Below are 17,966 nucleotides of genomic sequence, written 5' to 3'. Positions count from 1 at the left end.
TTTTGAACAGGGATTTTGATGGTTAGGGATTTCTGAAGGTGGGGAGGGGAAATGGGCTTAGTTTTTCAGTATTAAAAATTTACAATAAAATACGCAGTTTCTTTAGAACATTTAGTGTTATGTAGGAGTTAATACAGTATCCAGCACAAATGACATGGTAGTACATTGCTGCAGTACAGCTACACTGCACAGCAATACTACTTTTTTTAAAACTGTCTTGTCAGCTACCTTAGAAATGTATAGCAGCACAATGCATTGCAACCGTATTGCTCACAGTTTGGGTCCTCAGCTTTACAAAGCAGAGGAGACTAGGAATGTAGCAGAGGCAGTGTACTCAGACCCAGGGTGGGAAACACTGCCTAGTAACCTTCTCTGTTTAATTGAAAGGGTGGTAGCAAACTGACTACTAATGTCAATGTACTCATCTAGCCTTGAAGAGGGAATGATCCAGTGCTGGATCTGATGTGGTGATAAAAGAAGAGAACCAGGCAAATGTGTCTGCTGAAAATATTTTTTTCTTAAGTGAGAAACATTAAGCCTTAATCCTGATTCATGGGCTAGAACATCTCATGTGTAGCGATATTTTTACCCCTACCACTCCCCCCACCCTTTTTTTTTTGGACCTAGGAGGAGACAAGTTATCTTTGGGTTTGTTAATGAAAATGGAGAGAAAGACAGAAGTCTTTCTGGAACCCTCTGCTTCATTCTCAGTACTATTAATATGAGTTCTAATGAACTCTGAGAGCATGTCCTCTCTCTAAGGCAACTTCACTGCAAAATATATATCCTGATTCTCTCTAAATGTCAAGTTGCAAAGCCAACTATGAAGACACTGCACTTAAGCTATTTTGTTTCCCCAAATGCTTTAGCCTCCCAAAGTCTAAGGGACACAAGACATTGATCTCTTCCCATAATGCCTCTTGTATCCATGAGACAAGTTTAAATATTTCATTGCAAAAATGGGGAGAGATTTAAATCTCACATCATTTGCTCTCAGCAGTGTTTTAAAGTCCTTTATTAGGACCTGTAGGGGTATGTTTCAAAGCAATATGCAAATAATTTTGCCATACAGATCCCATTAGCATCAGTCAGAGACAAATCCCTTTATATCATTTTGAAAATTTACTAATGTGTTTGAGAATATTTTGCTTATTGGCTAAACAGGGTCTCTACGTTGCACTTTCATGGTAAAGAGATTGCACTACTGTATTGTGTATGAGGTGAATTGAAAAATATTTTTTTAATTTATATTATTTTTATTACAAATATTGGCACTGTAAAAAGATCATATGAGCACTATACAGTTTGTATTGTGCTGTAATTGAAATCAATATATTTGAAAATGTAGAAAAACATCCAAAAATATTTAATACATTTCAATTGGCATTCTATTGCTTAACAGTCTGATTAAAACTGCAGTTAATCGCTGTTCATTTTTGTACACTAATCGCATGAGTTAACTGCGATTAATCAAATGCTTGGTTACAGTTCCTCCCATTCATAAAATGTTGAAAATCGTCAGCTTGCCCAGTAAAGAACTGGGATGGCAGCATGAGCCAATATGTAAGATCAGCTTCATCAATTGGGAAGATTATTTCAAGATGCTCTTCAACTGTTCATCTAGTGTCTCTCTTCTGCTTCAAGTGAGACAGGAAGTCCTGATACAGCCACTTTCTGTTAACCAAGAAGCGGTTCATACTACAGTTCCTAAACAGAAGCGAGGAAAGGCCCCGTGAGCTTGTAACACGACCCTTGAGTAGCTGAAGAAAGCAGAGATTATTATTGGTCAGATACTCTTCCAGTCCATCTGGCACACTAATCATCTCTGACGATTGGAAGATGGGTCTTATTCTGCCTCTGTTCAAAAAGGGAGATCATAGTCTATCAACTGTAGAGAAAACATGCTGTAGTCAATCACAAAACAAGTGTCTGCCACAATGCACACTGCTAATGCGAGAAATTAACATGGAAACAGAGACCAGGATATTCATTGTGGCTTAATACCATGTTGTGTCACTACTAACCAGATCTTTACCTTGAGACAGCTTTTTGAGAGGATGACTGAATTTAATAAGGCATACTCAGCATTTTTGACAGATTTCCTTCTGACCTTTGAGCAATCTTGAAGGAATCTGATGAGGCATTCCTATGAAGACAGTGTCATTCACAGAAGAGCTCTATAACAGAATGGAAATCTGTGTTTGGTCAAGACCAAATACACAGCATGGTTTCGTACTTTCACAGGAGTTTCAACAAGGCTCTGTCTTGTCACCGTTGTTCAATATTAGCACTGATGGATAAGCTTGAAGAGGACAGCTGTCAGTAACGTTGGGCTGAACACCGTTTTGCTTCAAGATCTCAAAATAGGCCGATAAAATGGAGAAAATACACTAAATATTTTGACTACATTATACCCCATAGATCAGGGGTCGGCAACCTTTCAGAAGTGGTGTGCCAAGTCTTCATTTATTCACTCCAGTTTAACATTTTGTGCGCCAGTCATACATTTTAACATTTTTAGAAGATCTCTTTCTATAATTCTTTAATATATAACTAAACTATTGTTGTAAGTAAAGTAAACAATGTTTTTAAAATGTTTAAGTTTCATTTAAAATTAAATTAAAATGCAGAGCCCCCCCCGGACCAATGGCCAGGACCCAGGCAGCGTGAGTGCCACTGAAAATCAGCTCGCATGCCGCCTTTGGCACGTATGCCATAGGTTGCCTACCCCTGCCATAGGTAGAAGTCTAGCAGTCTCACATTGCATTTGAGTACTCTGAAGGCATTTCCATATAGAGAACTAACTTAAAAATTCACATTCAGCTCAAATGATAGCTCATTGTACCTTGTCAATAGCTCTATAGCTAATCTAAGTGAAGAATGAGCCCATACTGGCACTAACAAAACTCTTAGAAACTGATAGGAGAAAATGCCCCTCTTTCTTTGATAGCCTACACAATACCAAGGGACCTCCCAAAGCAGTATATATTCAAGGAAGATTTAGTGTTTGACAGCCGTCTTCAGTACCATCTTGCCGAAGACCACATCAAGCATTCCGTAGAACCGAATGAAAACATGTGAGGAGACAACTCATGATATGGAACCTCAATTGGATGAAGTCAAACCCTGAACTCTGAGATTCGGGCCACACACACCGTTGCACCTGTTTAACATTAGTTTTAAAACAAATTTTGTTCAACTGGTGCCAACTCCTATGTGAACATTCTCAACCCAATATAAGCCAGGTATAAATCAAATGAAAAATGTCCACCCAGGAGTTTTCACTAGTCTATTTTAAAACCAATTTTTATTAACCTAGTGCAACTTTGTTAGACCATTTAATCCTTGGGAGATGAGATCAAGGATTTAGCTGCTTCCTTGTGGTATCTGGGAGGCACTACAACTTCAACATTTAAACAGATATAGAAGACTGAAGAGAGAAAACGGATAATGACAAGCAATTGTGTAAGGATAGGGGAAGTATTCAAAATATCTTGTAAGTTTTCATGTGAAATAAAATTGGTCCAGCTGACTATTCTACAAATGTGATTAAACAATGAACTTGTACATTTAGTTCCACAGCAGCATACAACTCCTTGAGCGATTCTACTCTTCCCTTAAGGAATTTCCAATACTGTACATAAGCTGAAGGAGTGGGGGGATTAAAGGGGCTTGAACTGAAATTCTTAACTGAGTACATATTCACAAAGGAACTTGCCTTCTGTCCACAACACAACAAGCAGAACCTCAATGTGCTTTTGCCTGGATTGGGGTTCCACTATTCTTGTCATGCAGATGTTTCCTGGCACTTTTTATTTGGTGAATTTTGATGAGCTGTAAATCAAGCTTCTGAATGGATTTGTTTTCTTCCCTTGGAACCGCCTCAACCAGATTAACCCAACAAGCACATGGATTTTATCCCAATTACTCATCCACCCAATTCTTTCTAATCCTATTACTGCACTCCTGTCGAAGTCACCCAGCAGCTCAACTGTTTTCTTCATTCCGGACTGGGAATTTAGATTTCAAGTCTACTTCCTACAAAATACGGGTTACTAGGCCCAGATTCCCTTCTCTTTCTGTCAAGTCTACTTCCTACAAAATATGGGTTACTAGGCCCAGATTCCCTTCTCTTTCTGTCTAGTGTAGAACCTCACCTCTTCCAAACTTAAAGCCTCCCTAACGCCTAGGAAGCAAAGGAAATTCCCTCACCTACACCATTTTCCAGGACACATCTATTCTCTTGCTGAACATTATTTGGGAGACAGGGTGGACTCCAAAAGGTTATCTTTGTGCTAATGATTCCTAGCAAATATTCTGACTAAAGTAAATGTATTATTTTCCACAAATTTCTAAAAGGACAATTCTGTATCTTATAGCAAATTATTCAAGATGGAAGTTTTTGTGGGGGGAGGTTGGTTTGTTTTTTACTAAATGTAAGGAAAACACACCAACCTAGGTCTAGAATATCTGTATTCTGACTACTGTTATCTGAATCAACTGAACTTGCAGAAAAATTTGAGACTTAATGATTCTAATGACCCTCTCCATGTGAAGAGACAGAATGTAGTATTACTGTCAATTTCCCCACATTCCTTATGACACTACTGTCACATCTTAGGGTGTCCAGGGGTATTCTTTATCACAGCTAAATTTAAATTACTGCATTTCTCACACTTAATCCCTGCTTTGCAGATAGAAACAGCAAGGGTTCAAAGACCTTTATGAATGAAAACATTAATGCTGTAAAACTGTACTCTAAGCTCTAGTTAAACATGTCCTGTGACACAGGATCTAGTATCGTGCCATTAAAAAAAGAGGGGGAGGGAGAAATCAGAGGAACAAAATCTGAAGATAACTATCCACAGATAGTAGGCAATTTATGCTTTAACTTGGGCATTTTGCTGTCAGACGTAAGTGGTCTCAAAATCACTAACAAAACAATACAAGGATAGTTTTAGTCGGGTCTTTTGAGGACAGGTGCCTTAGAACTAGTCAAAACTTCTTTATTTTAGGCAAGTTTGTATTGGTGGCTTACAAGTCTTTTTATATTCTTTACCCATGCTTCCTGCAAAGATAAAGAAATAAGAAAAATATGACATTTCTGGTTGTGGTGAACCTTGTCAGATTAAGCGAGGGCATGATATTACAAAAGGATAAACATGTTTGAGATAGTCAAATAAGTACTCATTTTATATTTTAATACTTTAATGTAATTAATTAGCTGGTAGAATTCAGTCCTATAATATATTATTGAAGCAAACACAGTTGTGCAAGTAGTACACGAATAAGAATACAATGTGAGATTCTCCTAGTTAGAATAAATTACATGGTTTTCAATTCTCATGATTCAGGCCACATGGTGGCTAATAGCTATGGTCAGAAAGGTATTCTCCCAGTGATATAATATTGCAGAGTTATGTGGATATAAAATTTTAAGCCTTCTTTGTAAACTTGCAGTATTTTCCGACATAAGGATATTCAACTAGAAGGGTCAGTTATTTGATCTGGTACGGCAGTGTATATACATAGTTGGCAAAATATCTAATTAGATGTGTCAAATTAGATAATAGGAATCTCTGCATTCAGGCTTCTATGCATATTTGGCACCTGCTCTTTTTATTCTGAGATTGTATCTTGTTAGGATGATTAATTACCATGGTTGTACATGAGAACTAAGGACATATTAGTTTTGGTTAATAGACAAAGATATTATATGGATTGGAATATGCTGTATTATGAACACTATGCAGGAATATAAAATTAGAGGCTAGTCCAACCTTGAAGAAACTTAATCCTTCCTCCCAACTATCAGAAAACAATGTGTCAGCCACATTGGCCTCAACAGATACACTGCTGCTCAAAAGATATTGAAACAGATTGTCATGTTCTTAGCCTTGTTCATCACAGGTCTTCCAACTCTGTGCTGCTTGATAGTTCCCTCACAGAAAGCCTGCCTTTCCTGCATTGTCACAAAGGCCAAAGGACTGAGACTGGCACTTGAGTTTTTCCACAAGTTCACTCTCCACCCTGCCCTTCCAGAATGCATACTTCACATTTGTGCAGCATTAGAGGCAAGGAGACATGGGGCTAGTCTACACTGTCAATGTTGAAGTGCTGCCACTGCAGCGCCTTAATATGGCTTCTGTAGTCACGACAGAGTGCTGGGAGATAGCTCTCCCAGTGCTCTAAAAAAACCCACCTCCACAAAGGATGCAGCTCCCAGCACTGGTGCACTGTCTGCACTGGTGCTTTACTGTGCTGAAATCTGCTGCGCTCAGGGGGTGTTTTTTCACACCCCGGTCAAGAAAGTTGCAGTGCTGTAAAGTACCAGTGTAGACAAGCCTATGCTAAGTAGAAGTCAGGTCACCATCACCTAAATTAAGAAGCTGTAGTCTAACCAAAATTAGAAAGTGGGGTAGAGAATTTAAGTACTCTCTAAGCAGGAAGAGACTGCCCAAAACAGCCAACAGAAAGGTGCTTCCATGTACTCAAAATAGAAAGCTAGATGTCTCTAGCAGCATCAAAAAAATTAGTTATCCATGGTAATGGGAAAATGAGCTTTCTGGGCTGAAATGGGATATTTTCTCAGTTTGCATTTACCTTATGTTTATCACAATTATCCAACATCATTCCACCAAATCATCTGATTGCTACTAGTTAAGTTAGATTCTTCTATAGTTTTCCACAATTCTCCTTAATGACCCTGATTCCAATGCTGATGATTGGGACAAACCACTATCAGCATCTGCCTGTGCTGAGTAGCCATGTTGTACAAGTGTTCCTTATTTATATTTGCTGATCAACAACAGGACTTTAAGGAATTTTCTACTCTGAAAAGTGATTAAAATAGCATTGTAGAGCCAGAACACTGCTACTAGTACTGAAGATCCTGAAAAGCAAATAATTTAATCAGTTACAAATATGCAGCGTCTCCGATACGCTAGCTTTCTGCATATTCATTATTCAGGGCCTAAATGAAACAGACAATCCAAAGAATGAGGGAACAGTCTCACTTGCAAGATTACTGATAAATATCAGTGACAAGAGAAGAACTCAGCCTATCACATCACAAATTAATTTCACAAAGGAGACAGACAAGCTGTTTTACAGCGCAACTAGCCCATTAAATCATTATGTCAGCATGGAAACTCCTCAATACCATTTTTACGTCATTTAACAAAACAGAATTGCAGCTATTTTAATAGCTTCTTACAAGGAACTTTTTCAAAAGCCAATTTAACAATCCATCTTTCAATTAATTATAAGCTAAAGTGCATCCAGCTCCCCATTTTCCATTATTTCACTATTTTTCTATAAAACAACAGTTCAGAGAAGTATAAGCTTACTCAGTGTAATAATGATTTGGTCACTGTTTAGCCAAGTGCTGTATTATGCTGTCCTTAAAGTTTATATGATACTGAGATGCGATTCACATATCTATAGTTTTGGGGATCACTATTTTGTTTTTGAAGACAGGTGCAATATTTGTAAGAAATTCTCTTAGTGTTTTATTGCTTTATGAACTCCCAAATGAACACTATCTTGCAAATTACCACTGCACCTGAATTTCTTAATTAGATTAACTATATCTTAGATGCTTCTGTTAATACCACATGATGATTTTCTGTATAAATCATTACATTAGCCTGACCAGCAAAGCAAAGGGGATGGAAATTTCTCTCCATCACGTTCCATACTGCGACCACCATAGGAGAGATAAGCTGAAGGCCTATTAGTATAAAAAATAGGGGGAGACATTGCATGGGCGCACTCTGACGGCTCCCCAGTTTAGGAATTCACTCCCCAGTTTGGCTGTAATGGCCGAAATCTGGAGAGCTTCAGGACACACTGCAAAGCTTATCTTTTTTTCTGAGGAATATGTAAAAAGGGATGAGGTGGTTAAGGGGGGAATTTTGAAGGTGGAGAACTACTGGAAGAGGAGGGTGATTTAAGTTTGAGAGTTCCTGGCTCATTGCTGGGGGTTTATACTGCACTGTGCTGTTGTACTTTATGTTTTGTTGTATCTTAAAATATTAATTTTAAAGTCTCCTAGAATATAGGAAGAATCCCATTCACTGCTACAGACTAAGGATCAAGCGGCTAGGCAGCAGTTCTGCAGAAAATTACTCAGGAGTTACAGCGGATGGGAAGCGGGATATAAGTCAACAGTGTGCCCTTGTTGCCAAGAAGGCTAATAGCATTTTGGGCTGTATAAGTAGGAGCATTGCCAGCATATCGAAGGATGTGATCATTCCCCTCTATTCAGCACTGGTGAGGCCTCATCTGGACACTACAAGAAGAATGTGGAAAAAGTCCAGTGGGTGGCAACAAAAATGATTAGAGGGCTGGAGCACATGACTTATGAGGAGAGGCTGGGGGAACTGGGATTGTTTAGTCTGCAGAAGAGAAGAACGAGGTGGGATTTGATAGCTGCTTTCAACTACATGAAAGGAGGTTTCAAAGAGGATAGATGTAGACTGTTCTCAGTGGTACCAGATGACAGAACAAGGAGTAAATGGTCTCAAGTTGCAGTGGGGGAAATTTGGGTTGGATATTAGGAAAAACTTTTTCACTAGGAGGATGGTGAAGCACTGGAATGGGTTATCTAGGGAAGTGGTGGAATCTCCTTCCTTAGGAGTTTTTTAAGGTCAGGCTTAAAGCCCTGGCTGGGATGATTTCGTTGGGGACTGATCCTTCTTTGAGCAGGGGGTTGGACTAGATATCTCCTGAGGTCCCTTCCAACCCTGATTTTCTATGATATGGCTATAAACCCTTTATACTGCTTTGTAAATCCAAACATCCAACCATAGTAGAATTACAGTTTACCTGTAACTTCTCCACAAATACACTATTCACTTTAATTACCCCCTCGGCCATAAGCTAGATAGGTCCAAAACTCTCCTGCACCTAGAATATTTAGATATTCATTAATCATCTTAATATACTTGGCTATTTGTTCTCCATACTTTCTTTGCCCTTTTTCCTTATATACCTTCTGTAACATTTTCTTTGATGAAAGGCTTCTTCAGCTCTAATACTATCCGAAGTGCAGCATTACCCCTCTGAGTATCAAGTAATACCTGCCTAATCTTAATGATAGGAACAGTCAGCTCTTCCCCCCCCGAAAAAATCACAGTTTGCGTTACACAACTTTGCTTAATGTATGATGGGATTCAGCAACCTTTATCTTAAGGGTTGCCACCTGGACCATTTGAGACTTGAATTTGCTCTCACCTGGTTTTGGAACATTAAAAAAATGATGTTGTGATGTGTTGCTCACTGTAACAATGAGGAGTCCGGTGGCACCTTAAAGACTAGCAGATTTATTTGGGCATAAGCTTTTGTGGGTAAAATAAACCCACTTCTTCAGATGCATGGTGTGAAAATTACAGATGCAGGCATAAATATACTGACACATGAAGAGAAGGGAATTGCTCATTGTGAATTTCTGGCTGTCTACCATAGATTTATTATTACCAAGTTATGTACTATTGTTTTCCCAAGCTTGATAAATAAAGCAAACATGTTTTTCATAGTTTTTAAAATGTCAGGGGTGCAACTAACTAGAATTTACATATTTTGTTCATCTGGTACACCTTGTCTCTTGGCCATATTCAAAGTAGTCAAAACATTTCATACTTGATGCAGTACATTCTGTATTCCCTTCCTCCCTGAACTGCTGCAGTTCAACTGGTTTCTCTAAACTAAACTGGAGGCCCCCAACACAATGGATAGTTACTTTCACAACTTTCCTGCTATGCACTGGTCAACTAATTTAATTTTTAAAGACATTCAAATATATTTTATAGGTTTCAGTTACAGCAACCACCAATTCCATCATGTGGAAAACAGTGACAAGCAGTTCTACAGTCCTCTGTGACTCTGCTATATGGATTATGTATCAAAAAACCTTATTTAATCCTTTTGCAACCTACAAGATAGTTTCAAATGGATGGGGAAAATGTGTCCCTGGCCAATTTAATCCATATACAGTGTAAAACACTGCCGTGGTATACTTGATATGCCTTCACATAGTTGATGCTATTGTGGCTTATTGGAACCTTGATTTGCCTTCACATAATTACGTACTTCAGGAACTGATCTTCCAAATACACCAGGTCCTTCCATTTTCTTCCTCCTCTTTATATCCTTCTCAGAACCAAAAGTAAAAATTTAAAGTCCATTTACAACAAGTATCAGTCTGAGAAAGATAGAAACAAACACACATACTAAATAAAGTCAGACCGCTAACTGCTAAGCATTAGTCAGTTCTTCAGTACATCTTCTAGAATAGGTCTAGCTCTAACTGACAGATGTGTCTTCCCCCTCCTAACAAGCAGGCACTGACATGACTAATGTAATGAATGTAAATGCTGTTCATAATGAAGTTTACATCTGAAATAAATAGAAGCTTTAGAGAACAGTCTTACCTGAAGCTTCCATAGACTATAAGGAGAATGGAAATCAGGAACGTAGACACTTGGCTGGAATCCACAAGGGAATATGCCCTAGAATGGGGAAGAGAAAGGCACAATGTGTCACCACAGAGCATCACTTTTGGGTGTCATTTGATAACTCTTCGGCTTATGTTAATAAAACAAATAGGACACTGAATGACAAGTCAGAAAGGTAGCTATTTCTAGTATGTCAATACCAAATAAGACTTAAAAGACTGACTAATTATAATTAGCCTATAATATTCAATGATAGACTCACAAATTATTTGCAGCATTCAAACAGTGATCAAATATGACTTGTGGTAACTTGTGCCAAGCTCACCATACGGGAGCTTCTGCCAAAGCACGTGGGAGGAGGAAGATGCTTTAGGTTTATCTAATGAAACCGTGCCTATAAGATGCAGCCTTCTCAAACAGTACTTAGTTATAGGACTTAACTGGTAACACAAAAGGTAGAATGGTGACCAAGCATTATTTCAGAGAAAACAGGCTGCAGCATGTATTTAATACATGCCACATAACTGCATAACATTATACCTTACGTGAAAGATGAAAATATTTTGATATAGGACTTCTGATGGAGATTTTGGTAAGGACCAAGTCTTAAACTCACTAATGAGTGAGTTTACTTGCATAGATTTCCTGAGAAATCAGACTTCAGAATATTTATGTACATGGCTTCCCACATGTGTTTATAATACAGAAGTAAGATTCCTAGCAGCCTTGTGTCCCTAATGCCTACGCTATCTAATTTTTGGTTCCCTACCCCCAAGAGACTGAATTGTACTGTCTAGCTTATATTGCAAACTCTGGGGTAGGGATGGTGTCTTTGCCAAATTTATAAAGCAGCAATCTAACAGAATTAAATACGTACATACTACCGCTTGACAAATTTCAAGTTTTTGCATATTTATCTATTTATGCAAGAGTTTCTATTGGGCGTCTAGCATTCACATTTTCAGGGCATGAGGGATTCAAAATGCCTCTAAAGTTAAAACCTGACATGGAACACTTAGCAATCACTGGATTGCTTCAGTTTCACTCTGCAGCAGAAATTCTGTCCGTACAGGCAACATAAAAGTTTTTATACCACTTGCATTACTATAGTATTCAGGTGACTTACACAATGATCCTTCCCTCTGTAAGATTACACCAAAACAAAATGTCTAGAACATGGGGATGTGTACGTTGTAAGATTCCTAAAACCTGTACAAAAATTTAGAACTGAGTGTTTCAGAGGTCTGACAGCTAAGAAATTGCCAATAAGCTACTGTAAACCAAAAGGAATGAATGGAAGATGACTAGCTAACTAACTCAAACAAGTATTTAGGTACGTTTACTCATTTTTCTTCTACAATAAATGAATGGTGTGTTATTGGAGATAGTCAATTTATGCATATCTCCTCCATCTCAACTACATGGTACAACATATCAACTAATATTTTAGCATGACAGTGTTTTATCACCCCTGCAAACCCAGATAACTCGCTGGGGTAAGTGTAAGCAAATCTATTCACAACTTTCCCTGTTACAAGATTCTCTATTAAATCATAACCTGATGAGAAGTTACTATAACCTAGGTTACCGCTACTTTGTACTTCAATACACAGGTACCATCAGCAACTTCACCATACTGAACTATATACATTAAATATACTAGAGCAAAACTATAAAGGCATCAGAGGATAACAAGTGAGAATGCGAATGTATCCATTTCTTAAAGTGGTTTATTCCTAGATCACTAAATTGAAGGTGAACAACAACAAAAGGACAAAAAGTACCCTTTCACAGAATGCCTGGTGGGTATGGTTCTCTACTTCGCATGCTCCCCCTCACCCTGCCTTTTTTATTTACCATATATATTTGTTCAGTATATGTTAAATTTTGTTAAGTAAAAAAGAGAAGCACCAGAGAAGGGTGTCAGCTTATGAACAGGTATAGAGAGGGAGAGGTGGGACACAGCCCCTCCCCCCAACAGAGGGAGCAAGAAGAAGCAACACAGCCAGTAAAGACAGAAGGGCAGAGGCACGGCCAGAGTCTCTCCGCTTCTGGTCACATTGCTCTCCCCCAAGTCTCTGAAGCAGCTGCAGCTCTGGAGCAGGCTGTGGCCGTGCCGCCTGGCCCAGCCCGCTGGAGCAGGTCTAACCAGGCCAGAGACATCCTCCCCCGGCTCTCCCCAGATAAAGTGGGAAGGGATGGGATGGGGAGAGTGTGGTGGTCCAGGGCTAGGGGTGGGGTCAACTTCTCCCACACCAAAACATTTCCCACCAGTTGCTGTCCCAGCCTGTCAGGTTAAACAGCTGGTGCACCAGGACACTTTGTTTACTTAGGCGTACCTCCGTGACTGCAGACACTACAGGTAAACAAACCATCTCGGCCCACCAGTGGCTTATCCTGATGGCTTGGGAGCCAAAGTTTGCTGACCCTTGAATTATAGGGTCAGCTTATGAATGGGTCATACAAATTTTCCCTTTTTACTTATCCACAGCAACAGAACTGGAAAGCATTTTTAGGTCATGTTGACAGTACAAACTTCAGTTGACAAGTTATGTTGGCACAAAGCCACAGCAGGTAGTACAGTAAAACCTCAGAATTACGTAAACCTTGGGAATCTAGACTGTTCGTAATGCTGAAATGTTCATAATTCAGAAAAATGTTAACGGCTGTTTCAAAAGTTTACAACTGAACATTGTCTTAATACAGCTTTGAAAAACAAGGGGTGGGGGGCAGCATTTTTCTTCTGCATAGTAAAGTTTAAGTTTAACTCAGTAGTGTACTGTATTTGATTTTTTTTCCTATGCTGCCTGATTGCATACTTCCAATTCCAAATGATGGTTGACCGATCAGTTCGAAACTCTGTTGTTCATAACTCTGAAGTTCTACTGTGTATCGTTTGTGCGTGTGCACACTTGACTCTTCACGTCAGCACTGCACATACTCTTCACGAGTGCTTGTGTCAATGCGCAATGCAGTGCATTATTGGTCAGTATCCCAGCATGCAACCAACCGCTACCCAGCATATGGTCTCTTGGGAAGTTTTGGCAACGCATGCTGGGACAGAAATGAGTTGGGTAGGAGTGACTGGGAGCAATGGATCAAGTTCCCAGTGTGCAACTGTCTCCCATAGTGTCTTCCCATAGTGTCATCCATATCCCATAGTTTTTGCACCATTTGTAAAAATCCTATGAACCTGCATGTCCCTCCTCACTGTTCATCTCCAACAGAAGCATGGAGCCTGCACAGCTCCGCATTATTGTCATAAGCGTTGCAAGCACAGGACACACGATTCTCCAGTATCTGCAGAGCTGTAACATGAACTGAATCAGTGGGGAACATGACAATTTCTTGGATGACAGATTGCTGTGGGACATAGCAAGAAGCAATTCAAGGTTGTGGGTAGCGTTCACACAGCAGCTGCGGATGGTGGAGCACTGCTTCTGAAAAATGAACACTGATTGGTGGGATCGCACTGTAATGCACAGCTCACACAACAATAAAAGACAAAAGGTATGTCTTCACTAGCACCGTTAAAGCACTGCCGCGGCAGTGCTTTAACATGGCTGTGTAGTTGTGGCACCTCCACGAGTGGAGTAGCTACCAGCATTGCTGCACTGCCACTTAGCAGCCCTGAAGTTTGCAGTGCTCAAGAGTGTTTTTTTCCACACCCCTGAGCGAGAAAGTTGCAGCGCTGTAAAGAGGCAGTGTAGACAAGGCCAAAAATATCATCCTATTATCTGTGAACACTCTTCACAAAGCAATCACTTTGTATCTGACCTATCAGTCATCCTCAAAACCAGTGGTCTCTAACCTTTTTCGCCTGGCAGGTGCCCGACAATGAGCCACGGAGGACCATGGCGGCGCACGACCATCCGCTGAAATTCCACTGACAAGTGGCAACATCAATAGATGTCGCCGCTGAATTGCCATTGAAAAATCGGCAGCATTTCAGCGGCGACGCCTCTGGATGATGCAGTTTGTTGGTAGCATTTCGGCAGATGCTCGTCCATCGGACAATACGCGGGTGCACTTAGATGCCTTGGCAGGCAACATGGCGCCCATGGACACCGCGTTTGGGACCCTTGCTCAAAACACTTAACACTTTCAAAAGATGAGCCTAGGGAACCACGCCTAATGGGAGCTGCAGGGGTGGTGCCTGAAGGCAGAGGCAGTGAGCAGAGCTACCTGGCCACACCTCTGCCCCCAGGTAAGTGACACCCAGAGCTCACCTCATCCTGTGCTGTGCCCCACCCCCTCCCACATCCAAACTGGGGGGGGAGAAAGGGAGGAGAGACACACGGAGCCAGGTAAGGAGCCTGCCAGCCCCACCAACACCTCCCCTGCCAGCACCAGCAGGGATCCCAGGCTGCCACCCCACCAGTCACCCCCAAGCAGCCAGGTCGCCCTCCCCCAACACCCATGAGACCCGCAGGCAGCCGCCCGCCCTCCCCCAAAGTTTTATTCATGAGTAGTTTTAGTAAAAGTCCTGGACAGGTCACAGGCCACGAATTTTTGTTTACTGCCTGTGACCTCTAGTAAAAATACCTGTGAGTAAAACGTAGACTTAAATATCATATACACTCAACAAGGTATTTAATACATTATATTACCAGACAAGGCTCTACTTGGCATCATTCCTTCCCTCCCACACACAAGGTTCTCCACTCTGTAATATGCTATATGACAGACATGACCAACTGTACAACAGCATATTAACACAATTATCTAGTATTGCTGCTTGCTCATGGAACAGTTTGATATGTTTAAAAATGTACAAAGTGGCTGATTTTTTATGTTATGGGGCTCAATGATTTTTTCATCCATAATACACTAAGATTTGAACCAAGTATTTTTTTTAAATAAAGTTTATTTCACTACAGTGAAATAAACAAATTCTATATGAATTATGGAATAACCCTTACATAAGCCTATCAAAGCATTGCAGCAGAGAATAGCACAGTGACCTGTTGATTCTAGGTGGTAAGCAGTAACCATGAAGGTGTTTTCATCTTGCATACAGCAGTGTTGCAGGTACAGCAGCATTATGTACAGTGGAGTCACATCATAGGTACATTTAATTTAAGCGATTTTAACTATACATGCTCGGCAAAAACAAAACAAAAAAGAGAAAAACAACAATTTAAATACTGTACCTGTAGAACGGGCGATTCTGCCCACCATTCCACTCAATGAGCGTTTGACTATACGTGATTTTCGCCTTACATGCTGACTTCAGAACCTAAACCCCGCATAAGATGCAACGCCCCTGTATTCCAAGTAGACAGTGGAGTGTTCCCAGCTTCTCAGCATAAGTATTTTTTTTAGGAAGGCGTTCCAAAAACAACTCAGACTCAGTACCATATTTCTATGATGCCAGTACAATCCACTACCACAGGCGCTTTCAGCAGGGGAGCCCCAAACGGGTCCAAGGGAGTCACAAACATCCTTCCTTTCTTCATTATTTGGTGGGAAGGGGTTGAAAAGCTTTTTTTCGGTTACATGAAGTCACTATATGAAACACCGAGAACTACACTACAGGATTCAAACAAGGAACTCTCAGTGGCTACACTACAGATGCAACAACCGCACAGCTACAACACTGCAGTTGTAGCACCATACTATAGATACTCACTACAGGGACAAATAGAGTTCTTCTGTTGCTGTAGTTAATCCAACTCTCATAGAGGTGGTAGCTAGGTCAACGGATGAATCCCTCCATTGACCTAGTAGTGTCAACACCAGGGCTTACATCAGTTTAACTGCATCTCTGAATTCACACTCCCATAGCAGCCTAGCTAAGGGCTTGGTTACACTAACTCGCAAGTGCATTAAAGCAGCCTTGGGCACCCTAGCTCACTCCCTGTCCACACTGGCAAGGCACATAGAGCATGCTGACTCCAGGGCTAGAGCGCTCCTGGTACTCCACCTCGGCAAGAAGATTAACACTTGGTGCGCATTGGCTGAAGCACCCGGGCATCAGTGTGAATGAGGTGTTGCATTATGCGCTCTGATCAGCCTCCGGAAACGTTCCATATCCCCTTAAGTCAAGAGGCCACTCTTGTCATTGTTTTGAATCACTGCAGAAATCCAGATATGTCATCTGAAAGCTCCATTTCTGACAGCCGGCTGCTTATCTGCTCTCAGACAAAGCAACCGTTAGTGTGGAATGCTGTGTGAGAGAGAGGGAGATGGGGGGGGGGGAAGTCTGCTGCTGTCTGAACATACAAGACAGCATGCTGACATGCTCTCAGCCCCCCAAAAACCTCATTTCTTTCTCTCCCCCCACATACACACAATAGTCTCCCTGTCACACACCACCCCCTCCATATGAAAAGCACGTTGCAGTCACTTGCATGCTGGGATAGCTGCCCATAATGCACCATTCCCAATGCCGCTGCAAGTGCTGCAAATGTGGCCACACCAATGCGGAAGCAGCTGTCAGTGTGGACAGACTGCAGTGTTTCCCCAACTGAGCTCTCTGAAGGCAGGTTTAACTCACAGCACTCTACATTTGCATGCCCTTAAGGCTAAATACGGTCTGATCCCACTAGAATTTCCCTTCTTCATATAGCCTGGAGACATGGAATGTTAAAGAGCATTGTTCAAGCCTGTGGATAGAAATGCTTCCTGAAACCTGACATCCTAAATGTTGGTCAGTTTGCTAATGGATTAAAACCCTTGACCCCGAGACAAGAATTTTTAATCACTTAATCTAGACCCAGAATAAGGATCTGCAGTAAGTGGGGAAATTACACTACGAGTCATTTTATAATCTACATAGCTTTTTGGACACGACTCAAAATTCCAGCAATCTGCAAACCCATTTATATTTGGAACAGACATCTAAATGAAAATCTAATTTAGCCAGTGCAGGAGTCAGGTTACTACGAATACATATGTAAATGTTAACCAGGTCACAACTGGAGCCATATCACTGGCATGTCAAACAAAGTTGTATTAAACACTTTTTTCAAAGAAAGATGCAACCAGGAAAAGTAATAGGAAGTCTGAGAGAAATTGTCAACTTTATGCAATGGCGTTCATCCCAGAGTTTTCACTGAATGTCTAGCAGGAATGTAGGTCACATTTAACTAAATGATTAGCAGTCAGAACAGTAGCAGAGGATTATACATGCAAAATACATGGTTTTAAAACAGAAGTTATCCCTTGACTTAAAATATCCATTGAAACGCACTTTGTAGTACTTGTTACAAGGCTGTCCAGAACGGAAAGGCGAGCTCTTTCCTGGTTCCTGCTCTCATTCAGAAAACTAGCTGCTGAACAAAGTTAGGTAACTGGCTTCTGAAGGTTCCGGTTTAGTACTGTAGTTTGTTACTCAGCTGTACACCAAATGAAAAGCATTGCCCCAGCCCATGTCCAGTGTCAGATTTATGTGCAAAAAACACTGCTCAGAAAAAGTACCACAAGCTCTTCTGGTGAGGTTCAATGCTTAATAAGATTCTTTTGCTACCATACCTCCAATTAAACATACATTCTGGAAGGTGGGTT

At 40.7% G+C, this 17,966-nt stretch overlaps 1 protein-coding gene across 2 annotated transcripts in view; it reads right to left on the bottom strand.

The window, feature by feature from the left end:
- SPPL3 (signal peptide peptidase like 3) overlaps nucleotides 1–17,966 on the bottom strand; it is a 147,748-nt gene that overhangs the window by 49,383 nt on the left and 80,399 nt on the right. The window contains exon 2 of one of the 2 annotated variants that reach the window (XM_032773704.2): nucleotides 10,434–10,511. In XM_032773704.2, the coding sequence (XP_032629595.1) occupies nucleotides 10,434–10,511 (78 nt within the window). Of the gene's footprint in view, nucleotides 1–10,433; nucleotides 10,556–17,966 lie in introns of those variants that run through there. The other variant, XM_032773703.1, reaches the window with a different exon arrangement.

This window comes from Chelonoidis abingdonii, chromosome 22, assembly GCF_003597395.2.
Source record: "Chelonoidis abingdonii isolate Lonesome George chromosome 22, CheloAbing_2.0, whole genome shotgun sequence".
Lineage (NCBI taxonomy): Eukaryota > Metazoa > Chordata > Testudines > Testudinidae > Chelonoidis > Chelonoidis abingdonii.
The sequence above is the reverse complement of the archived record's forward strand: the minus strand, read 5'-3'. Positions and strand labels throughout refer to the sequence as shown.